The 16,675-nt window shown below is 43.7% G+C and overlaps 1 protein-coding gene across 1 annotated transcript in view; it reads left to right on the top strand.

Moving 5' to 3' along the window:
• Positions 1 to 8,647: 8,647 nt before the first annotated feature.
• Positions 8,648 to 16,675, top strand: part of LOC131095433 (DDB1- and CUL4-associated factor 12-like) — a 72,352-nt gene continuing 64,324 nt past the window's right edge. Inside the window, exons 1-2 of the mRNA XM_058043134.1 lie at positions 8,648 to 8,719; positions 9,450 to 9,704. Of these exons, the coding sequence (XP_057899117.1) occupies positions 8,648 to 8,719; positions 9,450 to 9,704 (327 nt within the window). The remainder of the gene's footprint in view (positions 8,720 to 9,449; positions 9,705 to 16,675) is intronic.

Raw genomic sequence — 16,675 nt, 5'->3', positions numbered from 1 at the left:
TCACAAGAGAAAAGAATCTGCAACTAATATCTAAGGCTGGCCTGACTTCCAAACACAACATATAAGGAGATAACACAGGTTCTGACAACTCCAAGAACAGATGTGGATTTAGTGTAGTTCCTACTATTGACTGCTACCCAAGCAATTTAAAGATCATCTAAATAGATAAGCAGAAAAGAAAAAAGAGTTTACATCTCGTTTTGGCCTCGAGATCAGCTTCCCTAATGTAGAAGATACATCACCACCAAGAAATGGGTGTCATGGTTTAAGCCCAACTGGCAACAAAAGTACCACACAGCTGCTTGCTCACTTCTACCCCACCCTTGTGGGAACAGGAGGGGAATGAGAAAAAAAAAAACAAACAAAAAACAAACTCATAGGTTGAGATAAGAACAGTGTAATAACTGAAACAAAGTTTATAATTATATTCATTAAAATGGAGAGGAAAGTGAAAGATAAACCCCAAGAAAAATGACTGATGCGCAATTGCTCTCTATCTACTGACTGATACACAGCCCATCCCTGAACATCAATCAACCTTTGGGTAAATCCTTGTAGTGGGTTGACCCTTGCTGGATGCCAGGCACCCACCAAAGCTGCTCTCCCACTCCCCTCCACACTGGGACAGGGGAGAGAAAATATAATGAAGGGTTCATGAGTTGAGGCAAGGACCAGGAGGTCCCTAAATACCATCATGGGCAAAAAAAGGCCCTAATTAGAGATATTAATTGAATGTATTGCTACCAAAAACAGGGCAGGATAATGAGAAGTAAAATAAACTTTTAAGAACACCTCCTCCCCATCCCTCCCTCCTTCCCAGCTCTACCTCCTCCCCAAGCAGCACAGGGAGACAGGGAATGGGGGTTATGGTCATTTCATCACCCATTGTTTCTCCCACTGCTCAGGGAGATGAGTCCTTCCTTGGCTCCACTGTGGAGTCCCTCCCACAGGAGACAGTTCTCCACAAACTTCTCCAGCATGAGCCCATACCACAGGCAACAGTCCTCCCCAAACTGCTGCAGCATGGGACACTCTTCCATGGGGTGCAATCCTTCAACGACAGGCTGCTCTATCATGGGCCACACTCTCCACAGGCCTCCCACAGGGTCACAGCCTTCTCTCAGGCATCCCCCTGCTCTGGCCGTGGGTCTCCTCCATGGGTTGCAGGTGGATCTCTGCATTCCCATGTATCTCCATGGGCTGCAGGGGGACAGCTGCTTCACCTGGTCTTCACCATGGGCTGCAGAGGAATCTCAGCTCTAGCACCTGGAGCAGCTCCTGCCCCTCCTTCTCCACTGACCTTGGTGTCTGCAGAGTTGTTCTTCTCACATGTTCTCACCCCATTCTTATTTGTCTGCAATTAGAACTGCACAATCACTTTTTTTCTTTCATCTTAAATGTTATCACGGAGGTGGTACCACCGCTGTCCCAGCTGTGCTCCCTCCCAGCTCTTTGCACAGCTCCACTCTGACAGAGCATGAGGCACTGAAAAGCCCTTGACTCAGGGTAAGCCCTGCTCAGCAACAGCCAGAACAGTGTGTTATCAGCATTATTCCCATACTGAATCCAAAGCACAGCACTGTACCAGCTAAGAAGAAAAAAGGAACTCTATCCTGACTGAAACCAGGACAGGGTGGTAAACTAGACCATTTCCCCCTCCTTGAAATACAATGGCAGCAACACAGACATTTGCATGATAAACCATGCCAGAAAATATAAATATGCTGTGCAATTCTTACATTTTAGGGAAAAAAAAAGGAAGAAAATATGATCTAGCACTCATACTACTCGTGAGGGCTATAATAATCTAACAATGCAGTAATGAAACAAGTCCTAAATTTGATGAGCACAGCAACTGCTTTTAACTACTATTTTCCTATATCTTAAGTCTTGAATAGCAAATGCTTACCAGTTCTGAGAGCTTAAAATAATCAGATGGAAAGCATTTAGTAATTATAAACAAATTTAGCTACTTCAACTTAATTAGCATAAGACTTAATACTGCTCTGAATGAGTAAAATATTTAACAATGCTTTAACAATTTACAGAGTGTTTATAAACTAGGAATCTAGTTTTAATTTAGAGTTCAGAATTGATGAAACAAATCAAGTTAAACAAAAAAGCACAATCTCTATGTCTAGATTAAGCATGCTGCTAACACTTAGCATAACTGGTCATATGCATACTCTTAGAAATCCAACCTCACAAACTCAGGGAACAAACTTCACCAGTCATTTCAGTCATGACTTCATCTGCTGCTAGCCTAGAGATGCCAAATGGTGCAAGCACAAACATATACATTAGGAAAGGGCTTAAATCAAATCTTTCACATAATCTAGTAGATAGTTATCATGAATGCTGATCTTCAGCAACATAAACCAGACTAACCAGGAGCTCATAACTCTTTACTAGCTTCCATGAAAACATCTACTAATAGCTAAGCAGCTTAAGTATATTCAGACCATCTTCCAGCCGAAGAACTGACTGCTTCTTGTATAGGACTCATGTTCTTCTGATATGCCCACTTAAAATGTTACTCTGGTGTAAGAATTTCTGATACAAAATGTAGTTGAGAAAACATAAGCTCAGAATTTCCATTTTAACTCAGTTAGTTAAAAACTGTAGCACTACTAACGCAACATTGGCATTTTGAACCAATCTGCTTTCCCCTCCAGAAAAGATTTAAACCAATGTCAGAGAAATTATATTCTGCTTCCCCTTTTAAACACTTCCATGTTTCAAGTACATTGCAAGCTTAAAGGATTCCAAAAAGACCTTGTAGCCTTACAAAAAAGGGAAAACACACAAAAAACCCCCCCATCATTATCAAGTCTGGACATTAAAGCTGTTCTTTCAAAATTTCCCAACCACAGGAAAGAGAGTATTTCTTCACATTAAAGAAAATGCCTTCCCTATGCAAGCAAGGATTTGGAATAAATCTGATCATTTAAGCGAGGGAAAAGTCCCAACGTTCAGTTTCTCTTAGGAGACCTCATACAAGACTATACTGACTGCAAAAGGTCATTAGGGACACAGAACCCAAGGTTATTCAAACCAAGTCATGGGGTCAAAGCATGAAGCAATGAACTTGCTTACTAGAGAAGATTACCTACCTAAGTAGTTAACACACAACAACTGTGGGCTCACCCTTCTTTACCTTTTCTTCAAAAAATCGTTTTTAAAAACCTCTTTCAGAGCTTTTCAATTACAGCTCCATTAGACCTTCTTTACACTGACATTGATCTGAATTGCACAGATCAATTTTAAATAGATAGTCATGCCTTTAGGCATCATTGTAAAACAACAGCTGAAGCTTTGGAATTTATGATTGGAAAGACTGGGAGTTATTATGTTAGAAACAAAATGCCAGAGAAGGCTGGATAGCAGTTTTGTCTAATAAGTAAAATTAATCTGTTAGAAATTTAGTTTATCAAAATATTTAACCCAGCACTAAGTGTAAAATACGAGAACAAGTTGATGTCAAAAACTTATGATATAGACTGGAAATTGACAACAATATTGAATGTCCTGAATTATCAATCCCTAAAGTTTGTGGAAACAACACAAAATCATAACCTTATAAATTAAAAAAGAGAATAACTAAGATGATAAGTTCTGTGACATTATAGGACTTTTGCCACCAGCACCAGCCAAAACAGCTATGGCTGCCAGTGTGACAGAATTAGATGTAGTCTGCTGGATTGGTTCAGAAACCCGACTCCTATTCTGTTAGAGATTTTTGTCTCTAGGATAAGTACCAGGCACTGCAAAACACCATGTAAACAATGGAGATCGAACTTTTCCACGTGGTTTTGATGATTTTTTATCATTAATTTTTTAATCCATCAACATAAACTATACAGTAAGTCTCCCACCTAATCAGTGTACTCTTACAGTAGTCTGAAAATTGAAGTTTAATTCACTAAAGAGAAACTAACATTTATTCATTCACATATCTTATACATAAGATTTCCTTAGTTTTCCTTTTGAAGTTTCAAGTATTATAATAATGATGAAGAAAAAGAGAAAGGGGAATAAAACCCAAGAGAAACTGCACGGTTCAATTACCACCCACTGACCCATATCCAGCCAGTCCCCGAGAAGCGATTGGTAGCTCCCAGCCAACTCCCTCAGTTTATATAATGAGCATGACATTCTATGGAATGGAATATCCCTTTGGCCAGTTCAGGTCAGCTGTCTTGGCCATGCTCCCTCCCAGCTCCTTGTGCACCCACCCACTGGCAGAGCCTGAGACAATGAAAAGCCCTTGACTCAGGGTAAGCACCACTTAGCAACAACCAAAACATCAGTGTGCTATCAGCATTATTCCCATACTGAATCCAAAACCCAGCACTGTACCAGCTACTGAGAAGAAAATTAACTTTATCCCAGCTGAAACTAGGACAGTCTAAAAAGTTTAAATCACCCAATTGCAATGGTGATCTAAAGTATCAGTGACACTTTTGAATCACAGCTCTGCATGTACAAAAACCTGAAGTCAGTACAGTTGGTGGTACTGTAACGTAACGCCATCCTGGCACACGGCCTTGAAGAAATCGGTCCAACGGTGTTGTTACCACACATACCGTCTCAGTCTCATTCCCTTCCCCATAGCTAGTACAGCACCTCCATTAAAGGGTAACTTCAAAAGCAATACCGAGAGGCCGTGAGGGCGGAGCAAGACCATGCAGTAACGCAGCGCTCACAGGCTCGACCCCCTCCACAGCCAGGGGAGCAGCCCCCAAACATGCAAACCCTGGTCCTGAGAGGCCAGCGGCCCCATAGCCGCCCCGCCTGCACGTCACATCAGCTAAATCACGGTGGGGTCGCGGATGGTCCCTCTCCCCGGACAAGGAGAAGCGGTAGCGACATTTAACCCGGCAGCGGGGCGGAGGGCCCGAGGAGCGGCCGGCTGCGCCCCTCACCCAGACCAGCATCTGCATTTCCATTCCCTACCGGCCCGCTCGTTACCTGCGCGGCACCTGGCGGTTCCAGCTGTCCCTGCGGTCACTGCCCACCACCCGCCAGTACGAAACGCGCACCGCATCACCACCCCCAACCCCTCAACCAGGAGAGGCCATGTTGTCTACCTACCCTCCACCTCGCCTCCTCAACGACACGCTGACGTCACACCGCGAGGTCACCTACTCCTTCCCAGCCAATCAGGAGGTGCTCACGGTGACATCACCTCAGCGGAAGAGGGGTGGGACGAGGATACTTTTATTTCCTTCTGCCTAGAGCGATGTGGAGGTTTTTGTGTCTGTTTCTGTCTGTTTCCGGCCCCGGCCCTGTCCGGGCGTTCCTCTAGCACTTCCTGTCCCTCTCCTAGCTGGGCACAGCGACAGACTCCTCCAGGATGGATGAAGGTGGCGAGCCGGGCCCTAAGGGGACATTTTGCTCCATGCGTCTCAGCCTCTTTCTTTAGCAGAGATGGCTGCCTCGACACCTGCCCTTGGTCCCGTCACGAGGGGCTGCATGCCCGCCCGGCAGAGCTGAAGAGGCACTCCTGCTGGATGCCCTGGAGCATAGCACTTTCCCCCAAGAGCAGCTTTGGCAGCAGGTGTTCAGTCTTTTGAGAGGGCCTTGGTACAAAATTAAGGTTTTTTGTTCAAAATGCAGGCGGTAGTTATGTGTGTGAGGGAGGATGTAGAGAGGAGCACTAATCATGGTAAATCACGACTGAAAACAGCTAAAGACTATTATCCCTTACGTGGTTTATCCTCAGGGAAAGCTAGAAAAGCTAGAAAGCCTGATAGGTTCTTTTCTAGGTTGTTTTGTTTTTTTTTTTCAATTTGACTTTTTGCAGCACCCTTGTCTTTGACGTTTGTTAGGTGAAAAGACACCAAAAAAAGGCATAAAAGAAATGCCATATTTTTCAGGAAAACAGTATGTTTACTGATTTTGTGTGACTTGAGACACCAGAGGGTTTCAGGTGGTCAGGAGCTGGCTTGCTTTTCAGTCTGCCTGTACATCACACTTTATTTCCCTGTTTTTCTTTTCTCCACAGTGTTGCTCGTTGGTGATCATTTGGTTTGGGTTACTCTTAATTTTTGCCTCTATAAGCATAGGAAAAAGTTAATGATCCATGTGAACATAAGGAAAAGCACACATCCATCCACATCAGTTTTAAGGCAGCATAATCATACAAATATTTGTATGCCCTTTATTTCCCCTATAATAAGGGAGTTTCTTGGTGGAGAAGAGTACCTCAAAGTTTGACTAAGCACCTCATTGTGCACTGGGCTCTTGTATTCACTCAGAGAAGCCAGATGATAAAGCCAAGCTACTTAAAAGGGTCTCTTTAAGGAAAACCTGGGATGAAGTTTTGCAAAGTGAAGCCAGTGCCAGGCATTATGTCCTCTGGTCTAGCTGTGGAAGGGGAGGAGGAGGTGTTTTATGATTGTTGTATGGAAAATCATGCTATGAAAAGCCAGTGTCCATAAAGGAGACAGAGGAGTCTTGCAACTTTATTTGAATAAAGAGAGAGAGTCCACTGGAGCACATGCCTGTTATAGATACAAGTTATAATATTTGCAAATATTTGCAAATTTGCTTTTTGCAAATATTAAAATGGATTCTATGTGTGTGATGTTAAAGTAACTTTGTTATAAAGATATATTTTTTATTTCTGTTGTTAATTAAGCTTAATGAAATAGCTGATATAAGTATGCTTGTGTTAAAATGCCTGCTTGGATGGGATAACATCCAATGAACATATGAAGAAGACACCTGCTACAGATATGCCAACTATCAGCACTCACTGTCTGAAGACAGTGTGGACCAAGGCCCAAAAACTGGAGATGATAAGAGTGGACTGAAAACCACAACCAAGGAATATGCATGCTCTAAAAGGGCAGACCCAAGGAGGAGTCATGCTGAACAGTTCTTGGAACATGTAAACTAGTTTGGGGAAAAAGTTTACTATGCATAAGGGTCTATGAATATGTAACAGGCTGATGTAATTAGAAATTAGAATATATAAAGGGTGTTTCCAAGCTAGCAGGTGTGGTCTTGGCTAAGTGCCAAGATGCACTCAGCCAACCTAATACCCTTTGCTCTGTGGTCCTTGTCTCCAATTGTCCTTTATTAAACTTTTTAGATTTTCACATGCCCGTGGGGTTTTCTCTCTCTGGGTTTTGGTGGGCACAGCCTCCTTTTATCCTAAATTCCTGGCTGCATGTTGCCCCCTCTTCCTTTCCCCACTGTCTGAGGTACTAGGAAGGTACTGAAGCAGAGTGGAAATTTTTCAGAGTAGAAATCCATTTCAGATTTAGGTGAAATGTGCCTCTTTGAATTATTAAGTCTGTATCATAGCTGTTTGGTCTGCGTTCAAGACTGCCTGTTCTCGCAAAAAAATTATGCTCGAAAAACTGCCTCAGCCGAAGGACTGAGATAAGAGGGGGACCCCATGAACTTTGAAACAGACGGAGACCAGGGCTGAGGCTGCAGGAGCCTGGGCAGGATGACCCAGGAGTTCTTTCTGTACTTTCTGAAAAAAAAAATAAAAAAACTAGCTGCAAGTGTAACGTGAAATCAGTTAAATGAATATGTATAAACCTATTGTGAAATTCTATGCATATGAATCAGAGTAAGGGACATAAAAAAGGATTGGGAGTTCTCAGGGGTGTTCATGTCCTTTAGGGGGAACAACGATCCCCAGTTCCGTCCAGCACTGTAATAAACATACCGGCTTTACAACTTTTACAAAGTTGTGGAGTTAGATTTTTTCTTTCTGCAAATCAGTAGAGCCTTCCCGAACCACCTACCGCATATCCCCCCTTGAACCTACTGTTTTACCCCAAAGTTCAGAAGTTCAGCCTTGTGTAGACCCCACTTGTCTGTTTCAGAAGCCAAGCTGTCTGGGCCCTGTAACAAACCTGCTGCCCTAAGTTAGTAGAGACATAAAGACCCATTTCAAAGACGTTAACACCCACACCTTCACCCACAGAATTGTTTGTAAAGACATTGGCACACATCTTCCCGATCACTGTGGTCAGATTTTCCCACAGGAGATATGTAGAACTTCAGATTGTGCATGTTACAATCAACAGGAATATGCTCACAGGCTGTCTCAGTAAAAGATCACTGTGCTGGTTTGGGCTGGGGTAGAATTAATTTGCGACACAGTAGCTAGAAACAGTGTTGATTATACAGGGCCTCTCCTATGCTTAAATTGACAGGGCCCGGGAGGCCGCCAGCGAGAGCCGCCGATTCGTGCAGGGCAGCGGGGAACGGACAAGTGGCGAAGCTGGGAAGCTTCGCTCCGAGCTCCGCTGTGGGCGCCGCCCCGCCCCCGACGGGGCCACGCTGCCTGGCAGCCACAGAGGGTGGGCAAGCTCGCCGCTATCCTTCCTACGGTTGCTAGGAAACGAGACTCGGGAGGGGTGGGACAGCCGTCGCAGAGGCACGGTGTGACTGTCGTAAAAACATCTCGGAGAAAATGTCGTGAAGCGCAGTCGGGACGGTCTGTGACGAAGAGAGTGACCGGGCCTGGCTCCCGGCACTTATTTGCCCCGTACCCCGGTGGCCCCCTCCTCCTCTTGCTCCATGTGGTGCCCAGGTTGGGCTCTCGGCTTCTCCTCCTCCTCCTCCTCCTCCTCCTCCTCCTCCTCCTCCTCCTTCTTCTTCTTCTTCTTCTCCTACTCCTATGGCCCGGAAAACAGTTAGCAGGAAGCGGAAAGCGGCGACGGCTGCCGCCGGGGGGCTCCAGGGGGAGCAGGTAGGCTGAGGGGCGGGAATGGGTGTATGAGGGCAGAAGTCTATATGGCGGTGCCTGGGGTGACCCTGACTGGGGGTCGCCGTGTCCCGGTGCCCGGTTGAGGTAGGGGCAAAGGGCGGGGTCTTTCGGTGCCTTGGGAAGGTGTCCTCGGGGGGAGATGGTGGGAAGGAGTAGTCCCGGCCACGGTGGCTGTCGGTGAGATACAGCGGGCAGCCTCCCCCCGTCTCTGCTCTCTGCCCCGGTAGCTCCGGGAGCTCTCTGTTCGGCCCGTAACCGCCGAGTCCCCGCCGCCCCAGAGCTGAGCGTTACTGCGAGGCAACGCCAGGCCGGGCCGGAGGAGGCCGATGAACGGCGCGGTCAATATCAGATGGCCCCCGCGGTGTCACCTCTAAACCTGCCGAGCTCACGCCAGGAGGCTGTCGGGGCTTTTCCGTTTAAAGTGCTTCTTGGCTTCCTCTTGTTTCTATAAGCTTTTGGTGTCCCAACGGTGCCGAGCCGGGGTGGATTGTTTTCAGTATTATGGCAGTGTTACTTCTTTAGCAAATATTTATGCTTGATTTTATGTTGCTGAAGGCTTTATCACAATTTATGAGTTAATCTTCGTGTATGGTATTATATGGGTAGTTTGGAAGGCTTTAGTATTTTGCTGAGAATATATTTGAATTTAGATGGCTTGTGTCTTAAGTTTGTTCTAGTCGCTTTATCTAAGTTTAATGCTTCTTTTCCACAGTATGGGTGGGATCACTCGGTTCACAAAAGGAAAAGACTCCACCGGGTGAAAAGGTCTGTGGTGTACTACCTGAAAGGTAGAGAGGTCAGGATGCAGAATGAGTCCAGCTATCACCGCTTGTTGCATGGATATGCAGCCCAGCAGCTTCCCAGCCTCTTGAAGGAGAGAGAATTTCACCTTGGAATCCTTAATAAAGTATTTGCCTCCCAGTGGCTGAACCATCGGCAAGTGGTGTGTGGGACAAAATGCAACACAGTAAGTGCCACCTATCTTTTGCTTCTTGCTGTTAATTATTCTACCCCCAAATGACACCATAACTGAAGTATGTAGATAGCCAAGGAATATATTAGGAAATAATTAGGTGTGGATTCCAATTTGTGCACAATTAATTTTGAATAAAGGTAATGCTTAATGATCACCCATTCTCATCTGAAAACATGGCACTATGCGTATGGTCTGAAACCTGAACATGAGGCATGCAGGATCTCATGCAGGATCTGTCTAATCCACATAGAGCGATTAACATCTCTTTGCAGCATGGCAAGCAACAGTAGGGTTTGATCTTTCTTCCTGTCCTGCAAATGTAAAGTTAATGAATGATGTTAGCTTTGCTAAATGGTAGCTAACATGCCTGGCAAAACTTGCTAGTAAGACTCTATTTTTATTGTGCTCAGTCTTTTAACATTTGGTTTTATGTATGGTTCTGTGCTTCTGACTTGGGTCTGGAGCATCTCTCTTATGAGGAGAGACTGTGGGAGCTGGGCCTGTTTAGTCTAGAGAAGAGAAGACCGAGAGGGGATCTCAATTAATGCATATAAATATCTCAAAGGCAGGTGCCAAGAGGATGGTGCCAGACTCTTTTCAGTGATGCCCAGTAACAGGATGAGGAGCAATGGCCATAAACTACAACACAAGAAGTTTTACCTCAACATGAGGAAGAACTTCTTTATGTTGAGGGTTGCAGAGCACTGGAACAGGCTGCCCAGGGAGGTCACAAAGTCTCCCCCTCTGGAGACATTCAAGACCCACCTGGACATGTTCCTTTGTCACCTGCTCTGGGTGGCTGTGCCTTAGCAGGGGGTTGGACTGGATGATCTCCAGAAGTTCCTTCCATCCCTAATGATTCTGTGACTTCAAAAAGTTGCTACAAAACTAAAAACTATGGTTAAACTCCAGATATTCTTCAAAGTAGCTAGAAATGTTCCAAACTGAAAAAAAAAAAAAATTAGATCTTCAGGAATATTCTTCTGCTTTTCCAGTTTGTAATTTTTTTTTCCCACTCTAAATCTGTTTTTAGTGTTTAAATAACTTCCCTTGCTGATGTATCTTTACATGCTTTAGCAAAATTGGAAATCTGTTCGGACTGTGTTATTGTGGCAGGGCATCCTCAACACGGGGAATAAAGAGCCTTGACTCCGTGATTGCAGAAGGCTGAACAAATGCTTTATTAAGCTAAGCTAAGCTATGCTATACTATACTATACTATACTATACTACACTACACTACACTACACTAATACTATACTACTACTATACTAAAGAGAAACCCGTGACCCTTACAAACAGTCACAACACAGCTTTGACCTAATCGGTTAATCAATCAAAACCACCATCACCAGAGTCGGATTAAGAAGCTTCCTTTTGGTAAACAATCTCCATAACACATTCCACATGTGCACAACAACAGGTGCAGAGATTAAGATAAGAATTGTTTTTCTCTGAGCTTTCTCACAGCCTTCCCCGGGAAAAATCCTGGGAAAGTTGTGCCTGCTGCTCTCTGTGAAGAGAGCTATGGCCACACTCTGTCATGTTTCAGATTTCATATTTCCAAAGCATCCCTTTATAGGAAAATATTAAAATAATATAGTATGTGATTAATAAATGGAGGACATCATGCTCCTTAGGTAATGCTCTCTCTGCTGGAGTTAGTGGCCCAACTTCATTGGCTGAGGTTTCAATGTCATATATGAAATTCTAATTGACTAAGTGCAAAATCCCAAACCTGTTCTTTGCAGGTTCATTAGTGCCACAAAAATGAATTGAGCATTGTAGAGAATGTATAGATCAAGCAGCTCTAAAATCTCAAAGTATATAACTAGGTGTGATTATTTCTTTGCCTAAAGTTTTGATTTTTTGGGATTTTTTTGTTGATTTTTTTTTTTTTTGTGAAAGCCACACTCAATGATCTGACCTGCAAGGGACAGTGTTTTTTGGTTTTGTTTTGTTTTTTCATTTCAGATGTTCTGTTATTATTCATAGTTACATAGCAGGAGGCTTTCATGCAGTAGGTCTTGAGAAGCAAGGCCTAGCTGTATAAACAAAACAGTCTTTTGACAGGAATTAAGTCTGAAATAGAATCTCTTCCTTCAGTTTCCATGTGTGTTCATTGCCTCGGTCTCAAGAGTATTTGGTTTTCTGTGAACTGCATGTGATACCCATGTCTATCTTCATAATCTGGTAGTTTCTGTGCCAAGTATAGTGTGGGTGGTAGAGATGCCCTTTAGCAAGCAAAGTCTCTCACTTCTCCATCCTTTGTCATCTGTCAACATGTGCTGTCTCCCAACCTCCTGAAATTAAATGTGGAGGTGTTTTGCGGAGAAAAGAAGAAACCTCACAACTTCGTAAAAGTTGTAAAGTTCGGTATGCTTTATTACGACACGTGCCGGATGCAAGCCTCCCCAATAGGCAAGCGTACCTCTGAAGACCTCGGGTCTTCTTTTATCCCCCTCCCAAATGCATATGCATACAGTTTCACAATAAGTTCATACATATTCATTCCGCGTGACATTTAGCACTAGTTCTTCTTTATCAGAGGAATTCCTAGGTGGGCAGATCGACCTTGCGGTAATTTCTGTTTTCCTTTCTCTGTCTCCTTGCTGTCTCTGGAATGCGGCCTTTCCTTCAGCTTTTGGCCCCACAGACCTCTCACCTCTTCCCGGCACTTCACCTAATTCAGAATGGATCCCCACTTCGTCTCATTCCCCCCTTTTCTAGGAAATAAGTAAATTCTTTTACTTAAGGAAAACCCCCGCGACAATAGGTGTCTTTTAACGCTTCACCATGCACGTTTGACAAAGATGTTAGTACAGCTATTCGTTGTAGCATCCTACAGTTCCAAATTAACAATGTAATAGATAGTCCTAAACTTATCCCAACTAATATTAGTAAAACTACAATGGGGTGACACAACTTATTAAAGATTCCATTCGCAGTTGGTGACCACCCAAAGATCACATCCCACCAGTGATGATCCATATTTTGTTTTATTCTCTGTAGAACCCTGGTTATCTCCTTTGTATCGTGTTGGACAGTAATTAAGGTTTTCTTTCCACTTTCTTGGATTTCCTTCAGGATTTCCAATAAGTCTTGGTGCTCAATTGATTGTTTCACTAATGTAAGGTTCATCCCAATAGGGGTAGGTGGTAGTCTGTGATACATTGTGTAATTAGCTTTAATCAGCTGGTGGGATGTCACTGGGGCCAAGTACGAAAAATCACACCCGCTAATCTTAACAAAATTACAAATACAGAAGTTAGAATGATTTTTACTAGACAGAATAACATCATTGCTATCAATATTTACTGCAGCACAGGCAGTCCTTAGACACACACACCCTTTTCCAGTATATACGAGCACAGTTCTCTGGTCAGTGACTGGATGAATTTCAAAGTGACAAATACTCTGTTCACTGTCCAAACACACATCCTGAGCATTAATAGTATTGCCTTCGCAAATGAATCCCATCTGTTCTCTAGTAATGCAGGATTCTAAGTTTACTGTCTGCCACTTTCCATTCATCTTTCGTGCCCACACTCTATGTTCTGAGGGATAGAGTATGGTTTTTTCATGGTTTAATCCTAGGGCGATGATGGGATGGATAACATAAACAGTGGCATTACGTATGGTAAGCACAAAGGCAGTTGCCACATTAGAAACAGGATCATAGGTGAAATTCACCATAGTCCACCAGGACTGAAATTTCCTTTCAAAATCAATTGCATTGTCCCACACAACCTTCCGAATTTCAGCTGGAAAATTACCTTCACCCCCTTCCCGTATGATCAGAGCTGCTGTTGCCTGCATCCATAACTGTGCTTGTATACAACTGAAAGCTAAGGACACATTATCTTGAACTGTACCAAGTGCTTCTACTATCAGTTTGTGGTCTTGGTCCCCGGCCGTTTCCCATTTTGACAGGACTTTCGAAATCTGCCACTGGCTAGTTCCTAATGCTAATAGAGATGACTGCAAGGGTTGCTTCAATTTTGTTAGGCCACCTGCTGCAGTGGCCAGTCTATTCATCAGTATTTCTGAATCAATTCCATTTAAAACTCCTAATCCTATCCCTAATATGCCAATTAGATCCCTTCTTGTTCTGTTTCTGAGATATGCCTGTTTTTGTAACCATGCTGTCCAGCCCCCAAATGAAGTTTTTAGGAAGGAGGAGCAGGCTGGTTGGATTTTTGAGATGTTAATTTGCATTATCAACTCCACACGTTTGAGAGACCATTCTGGATTGAATAATAGTTGCTGCTCAACCACATTCCTTACTACATAGGGGCCTACCCCATACACCTCAGGTTCAAGTTTGGGTTGAGTCTGAACTATTTGAGTCTTGGTGTGGGCTGTATAGGGTTCTGCTGTGGTAAAAGGTGTAGTATCTATTTTGAATTTAAATGAAAGCCCGATATCATCCTGTGCCCAAAGGCAAGTTATTTCTACAGGCTGTATTAAGGTGAAATTACACCAGCAGTCTGATTCATTTAGGCTATCACAGATTTTCTGGCGTTCATGTACACCAGGAGAGGTTGAGACACTAATCTCATTTGGTCTCTCGTAAGCTGTCCCATTTATCATCCGGCATCCTACCTTAATTTCTTCTCCTCTGATCCCTTGAAGTGTCCACAGCCTCCGTTCCTGCCATTCCTGCTCCCCATATACCTGATCTCCATGAATTACCACAGTGGATAGGTTTAAATCCTTTATCTCAGAAGGTTTTCCCATGGATCCAGTATACTGATTAAACGCCTGGGACCAAGGCCATTCAGCATTGCTCTGAATAAAAGTACTTTCAAGTTCTAAAACCTTAGTTATGATTACATACAAAACAATTCTACAAACTAAAATATGAGCTACTCCCGACCGCAATATACTCATTTTGCCCGAGTAAGTTTTAGTCTCAGTTCATCGTCTCCTGGCGTCACTCCTCAAGAGGTTTCTGGGCCTTCTTCACCCGAGAGTGATGAATCCAGGCGTTCTGCTCCTTGATTTTGATTGCGGTGAAGGTGGTGAGAAGCACTTGGAATGGTCCTTCCCACTGTGGTTCCAAGGTCTTTTCTGTAAGAGACTTAACATATACATAATCTCCAGGTTGTATATTATGTACTGGCCCATCTAATTCCCTGCTCCGAGTTCCAGCCACATGTTTCTCAATTTCCTTGAGCTGTTTGTTTAAAGCCACCATGTAGGTGGCTAGTGTTACCTCTCCAATATGGGTGGACACTCCCTTTTGTATTCCATATGGTCTTCCATAGAGTATTTCAAAAGGGCTTAACTTTTCTTTAGCTCGAGGTTTCGTTCGAATTCGCAACAGTGCTATTGGAAGAGCCTGGGGCCAAGGTAGATTAGCTTCCTGCCCCAGTCTTATGATTTGCTGTTTAATCAAATGATTCATCTTCTCCACCTGGCCGCTTGATTGGGGGCGGTATGGAGTGTGGAGTTCCCAGTCTATGCCCAGGTGGCTACTAATCTGTTGTACTATTTTGGAAATGAAATGTGATCCTCTATCTGAGGATATGTGGCTGGAACTCCGAAGCGTGGTATTATTTCTTGTAATAATACTCTGGTCACCTCTCGAGCTTTGACAGTTCTGGTGGGGAACGCTTCTGGCCACCCTGAAAATGTATCTGTCAATACCAGCAAATACCGATACCCCCCTTTCCTTGGGAGTTCTGAAAAGTCAATTTGCCACTGCTGTCCAGGCCCATGGCCTCTCCCAATCTGACCGAGTTTCGGTCTGGGGGTGTTTTTGGGGTTAGTCTGGAGGCAAAGATCACACTGTCGGGTCACCTGAGTAATAGTGGCATATAAATTCCTAGCAACAATTCTTTTAATCAGATAGGTGTATAGGGCATCTATTCCCCAGTGCGTTTTCTGGTGTTCCTCCCTTACTAGTGACCACAATAGATGGGAAGGGATTACCAGCTTCTTTTCAATGGTAGCCCACCCTTCTTGGTTATATGTCCCTTTTTGATCTTCAATTAATTTCCTATCTCTCTTGTTGTATTCTGGCTTACTTTCAAGGGAGATTTGTCCATCTGGAATAAGGGCTCCTTCAGTAGCTACCTCACCTTTTGCTGCTTCTTTTGCCTCTCTATCCGCCAGCTCATTTCCTTCTTCCAATTCTGAGCTCACTTTTTGGTGTGCCTTCCCATTCAAATGCAAAAATTTTTTGGCTGGCTTCATGGATGGGGAGGCAAAAGAAGGCATCCTTTAGATCTAAAACAGTAAACCAGGTTAGCTCAGGTGTTAGGCAAGTTAATAAAGTGTATGGATTGGCTACCACCGGATACAGATCTTCTGTTATTTTATTGACAGCCCTCAAATCCTGTACTATCCGGTATGACCCATCAGGTTTCCGAACAGGTAAGATGGGGGTATTGAAATCAGATTGGCATTCTTTCAGTAATCCTAACCGCAGAAAATTTTCAATTATTGGGCTGATTCCTTCCCTATCCTCTTTCTTTAGGGGGTACTGCTTGATTCTCACTGGTTGCGCCCCCTCCTTGAGTTTGATTATTATGGGAGAGGCATTTTTCGCCCTCCCTGGCACATCAGAGGCCCACACCCCAGGAAATACCTGACTCAGTATTTCTTCATCAATTTCTTCCTTAATGCCAATAGCTGTCAGAGTTAAACTTAATAACTCTATGTATTTTTGATCATTTACCTCCAGAGTAATTTCCCCCTTTTTGAATGTAATGGTTGCTTGTAACTGTTCCAATAAATCTCTCCCTAAGAGTGCTCTTGGTGAGTTAGGCATGTACAAGAATTTATGAATACCCCATTGTTTTCCCAATTTATACCTCAAAGGTTTACAAAAATACGCTTTCAGACTGGCCAGTTGCCCCCTGCACTACAACATAATCATTTTCCACAGGTACTAAAGCCTTATTTAGAACTGAATATGTAGCCCCCGTGTCAACCAAAAATTCCACCCTTCTCCCT

This window comes from Melospiza georgiana, chromosome W (assembly GCF_028018845.1).
Source record: "Melospiza georgiana isolate bMelGeo1 chromosome W, bMelGeo1.pri, whole genome shotgun sequence".
Taxonomy (NCBI): Eukaryota; Metazoa; Chordata; class Aves; order Passeriformes; family Passerellidae; genus Melospiza; species Melospiza georgiana.
The sequence above is the reverse complement of the archived record's forward strand: the minus strand, read 5'-3'. Positions and strand labels throughout refer to the sequence as shown.